The sequence below is a fragment of the Sinocyclocheilus grahami genome, unplaced genomic scaffold, assembly GCF_001515645.1.
Source record: "Sinocyclocheilus grahami isolate Dianchi unplaced genomic scaffold, SAMN03320097.WGS_v1.1 scaffold1323.1, whole genome shotgun sequence".
Lineage (NCBI taxonomy): Eukaryota > Metazoa > Chordata > Actinopteri > Cypriniformes > Cyprinidae > Sinocyclocheilus > Sinocyclocheilus grahami.
Genome location: NW_015506502.1, coordinates 426,029 through 430,950, shown reverse-complemented (window position 1 = coordinate 430,950; position 4,922 = coordinate 426,029). Strand labels below are relative to the sequence as shown.

General features: G+C 36.1%; 1 protein-coding gene across 1 annotated transcript in view; it reads left to right on the top strand.

The window, feature by feature from the left end:
* The first annotated feature begins 629 nt into the window (after window positions 1-629).
* LOC107569215 (thyrotropin receptor-like) overlaps window positions 630-4,922 on the top strand; it is a 73,946-nt gene continuing 69,653 nt past the window's right edge. Inside the window, exon 1 of the mRNA XM_016255243.1 lies at window positions 630-943. Within this exon, the coding sequence (XP_016110729.1) occupies window positions 780-943 (164 nt within the window). The 5' untranslated portion in view covers window positions 630-779. The remainder of the gene's footprint in view (window positions 944-4,922) is intronic.

Genomic DNA, 4,922 nt, shown 5'->3' with positions numbered 1-4,922 from the left:
TATATATATATATGTGTGTGTGTGTGTGTGTGTGTGTGTGTGTGTGGGTGTGTGTGTGTGTATATATAGGGGTGTAACGGTTCACAAAATGTACGGTTCGGTTCGATACGTTTTCGATACAGCAAAAAGAAAGAAATGCCAGAGAAATTTCCTTGATTTTTACAAATGTTATATGATGATTTTTTATGTGATTTGTTTTGCCCTGTTTTAATCAGTTGGAAATGCCTGCCTAAATGTTGCGGGGATAGTTTGTAGAGAGTATGTATCTCCTTGTTTTCGTCTAGTTCCATAATTCCGATATCGATAGGAACAATATTTAAAAAAATAAAAAATAAAAAAAAGCCTCAGAAAAACTGCTAAGAATGCCCACAACAGATGTCTGTACCTACAAACTTCTGAAAAATGAAACCTCCTCCTATAAAACTGTATAATATGTATTTTTTTTAAACTGCACAAATAAATGAATGTTCACCTTTTATTTGTATTTAGCCTTCATACAAAAAACAAATATATTTAATGATTAAGACTAATCAACGCAATTATTAGTAAATGAGAGACTATGAGAGATGTTGCTTACAACTATTCAGTTCCCATAGAAACCGCAAGGGCGCATCAGCCGTCCGCCTCACTCAAAGCCTCTCTCACTCTCATTGACTCTTACGCTCAATTAAGTTTGAGCTTTTAAAGTGCTCGTCAATGTTCGTGTCACTATTTAATGGTCCAAAACCGAGGGAAGAGACTGCAGTTTTCCAGCGGAAAATAACTATATTCTTTATATTATGGCGACAAATGTGCTGTTGATGTTGATACTGTCAATTGTGTGTGTGATCGGATATACGAATTCATGTCCTCAAAACTGCGAGTGTTCCCAATGGAAAGCCTTCGCCGTCTCATGTATGGGCATAGATGTTATTCCAACGTTTCCCCCAATGACAGAATTTTTGTAAGTATTCATTCTTTTCTGTTTTTTCTTTTCATTTTCTTTTTTTGTTTGTTTTGTTTTGTTTCCTGTTTGTGTGCTTGTGTTATGATTTTATGGACATTTTGGCAGTTTAGAGAATTATCTGAACAACATTCACAAATCTAATAAACTTAAGTAAGAACCACAGATTATTAACGGAGTGTTATTTCTCATTTAATCAAAAACAATAGTGAACAATGTATTAATTGGTACAGTATATATAACATACATTAACAATTAGAAATTATAACAATTATATCAATAATAACACTTATAATGTGACACTACACTTAGGCCTGTGATGTACATGTGTTAGATTAACATTACAGTAGATAGATAGATAGATAGATAGATACTTTTGCTTTCTGCTCTATAGGGTCCTAGGTGCGTCCTTCTTAAAGTTTATTCTGGGTGAGAGGGGGACATCAGCCCCAGGGCCATTACAATACTGTTTATTGCTTGTTAAATTTGTGGTCCGTTGTGGGAGACGGCCATGATCAGCCCTCTCGTTGTTTTGCAATTAGCCTACACTGAGAGATTATCAAGGGAGGGCTTGAGAGGTTGAGTTTGAGATATCAGAGGTTAATCCGAACCTCTCATCCTCAACTCAGTAAATCGGCACCATCCCGCCAGTTATTAATTTAGAACACTCTGTGACTTAGTTGTACTAATAATACTCAAACTATCTATTAATACCTAAAGGTTCTAAAATTATCCCATGTGTTGTATGATAACATTGTAAAAATATACTGTCTAATAGTATGTATGTAGTAATTTCCTATCATTAACATATAGCATAGAACATTCAAACAAGACCTTCAGTCATGGATATTAATTAGGATTTTGGCCAACCAAACCCTAAAGGCTATGCATTCATTTTTTTTTATTATTATTATTAAATGAAAGAAAGAAAGAAAGAAATTCGGCTTTTCTATATATTGCTGTACAAAGAATTGTTGTTTACTAAAAAGCAGTGTTGTCTTCAGTGTTGGATTAAACCTAAGTGATGATAATTTTGGTGTTTTTAACATTGTTAATTGTTCTTGATAATACCCTTTGATCAAACATTTTTGCTAATTTATAGTGGGGTATCAAAATCGTATGTCCCTGAAAACACACAGAATTGAGACACCACATTTAACTGTGGTAAAATCACACATAGCATCTCTCTCACTCTATAATGTATTTCATCTTTACATGGTTGAAAATTACTGCAGTGGTCAAATTTTTTTAAAAGGTCAACACTAACATTTACTGGTTAGGAGGACATTGGTGACCTCTTCTGTTCTGTTGACTAGTGCCTCATGCCATGCTCTAATCCACACACTCCGTGGGTTTGTTTAGCCATCCAGGAACATTCCTCCATGGCTCGTCTGTCCAGTCTTGATCACATTATCTATTTTCCCTCCATCTCGCCTCGTCAGGCACCATCACATGAAATTACCGCCAAATCAGTGCGCCAATTGAGGCTGCTGCTCCACTTTGGAGCGCAACATTCCTTCCTCCTCAGAGTGCTCGCTTGAAAGGTGGACAGATAAATATAACTTTGAATACACTGCAGCCAAAAATAGACCAGATGGGACCAGTAACTCCTGATAAGAGTTTTGGTTCCTTTGCCACTGCTGTGGCTTGCACAGCTGGGGCGTAAAAGACAATTATACAAAAAATATTATTGCTATTACTGAACAGAGACTATCAGATGAGAACATAAACCTGTAATTTTTGGGTAAAAACAAGATACATTTTTGGTGTTCGGGGATAGATTGATATGATGTTTGATAAGAATGTGTTTGGTACTACTAATGGCACAAAAAGTCATGAAAATCTTTCAGTTCTTGTTTCTTTTTTTTAACCTTCTTGTAACACCTTCATCAGTTGTGTTGGCATACCTTCCTTCAAACCAACTAATTTCCCTAGTTTGCTTTCATGGTTTTGCACCTTGAACGACAAATTGAGCGATTGCTTTTCTTAAAGACTGAGGTTGGCACACGTGTCCAATGTAATGTGGTGCAATTATTTGGATTGAGGTGAGCCAACCAGGATTGCGGTGTAAAGTAAGTCTGTTCACTGTCATAGAGTTTGTTTAATTTATCAGGGTGGTCTTTTCCCCTTTGTGTCTGTCTTCCTGTTCCAGCTTTGGGCTGTGAATTAGCCCATTGTTTAAACACCCATCAGTGGCCATTTTTGACAAGTGAAAATTGGACCATATAGCCGTTTCTTTATATGCTTTTATAAACAACAACAACTTGACAGCATTATTAATTATGTTTTCTTTGCCATTTAGAGTTGTAGCTGTAGTCTGTGTAAACACGTTGTAGAGGCAACATTTTCCTTTCTATAGCAAAAACAGGTGAGATATTTGTTTGATTTGGCCACAATTAAATCCACACAATTTTGTTTAGACTTACCACTTCAAAGAACTGCTCCATTCACTCAAAGAGAAAACAGGCAGTAACCAGAATCACACTTTAATTGCCTCAAGTCCTCTGTAAAGCACTATTTTTTTTTCTTTTCAGAATGGAGGTCTTGCAGACTTACATTCTTCGGTTTTGGTCTATGGTTTATTTATGGAATCACAGAGACAGTACCACAAATTACACAATCACAATTCATAAATAAAATCAGATCATGAAAAACAATTACAAATATCCTTTAAAACATTATACAAAAGACATTTAAAAGTACTCAATGTTGGAAGTGTGTCAAGATTAATTAAACATTCTTCATCTATTAAGTTTCCAATCTCTATTTTAGAAACTATTATATATACCATACTCCCAATTTGTGACGATAATTATATGCTTAATTGTGCAGTGAAAATGTGTTGAACAGTTCGAGAATGGAACCTGCAACCAGGGGCGCCGTAAGGTGGGGAAGGTTGGGACGATTCCAAGGGCCAGGCATTAGAGTTGGCCCCCGAGGGGGGAAACACAATTTCTAACGAGGGGAGGACCTCTGCTCTGTAAACATCCATTTCAGTATTTCTCTTTTGAAAATAACAAATGGAAATAGATCGCAAAAGTATTTAATGTTTTCAGTTTGTACATTCTTTACATTTCTTTTGGACCTGGGGTAGAGAATTTGGAAACATGGTGAAAAAAAAATCTTTTTGTTTTTACTTATGAATAATACTACACCAGGGACAGTAAATAACAAAGTTAATGAAGTAGCCTATTATTAATATACGACTAATATTAATTTTATTTGTCCCACAGGGGAAACTGTTACTAATGATGGAAATAAACTGAAATATTATTGTAATCAACTGTCATCCATACGTATTCATTTTAATAATCTTTATAATAATTAATATGATTTTACATGTGGCCTGAGAAAATCATGCCTATTATTTTGGTTTGTGAGATCGGAGATCGCGCTGCGCACGTGTACAAACATTCAGGAGGACACAAACTTCTTGAGAATGCTGCCCCGTGTCTTTTATTAATAAAATATATTAAATAGCCTACTGGAGAGACGCACAGACGCAGTTAGGCTAATTCACACAGGCAACTGTCACCTCTCTCTCAATCTCAAATAATTAATTAATGTAGCTAAATGTTATAATTAATTCAAATAAATGTGATCTTAGCGTTCTATTTCATCTCTTTCTGATCTGAAGCGGGCAGAATGCGGAGCTAACCGAGCTGTAGCTTCGCGTCAGGTGGTTCTTGCCTTCACGTCGTGCATTAAAATCGTTCAATGTACAGCTAGCCATGCATTATCCCTTATGTATTCGCTCTTTAGCAGCATTTTTTTACAGCAATATTTAAATGACACCCTGGTCATTCTTGGTTTACCCAAAATGGTCCGACACTATCGACAGGCATTTCTCTGGTGGAAATAAAGCTTCGCTGTTTGGTCCCTCGGTCACAGTTAGTCTAATGCATGTAGTAGCCTCTGTGCCTCTGATAAGCACGGAATTTTAAACTGGTGCACCGCTAGTGTAACTTTGTTTTCGTTT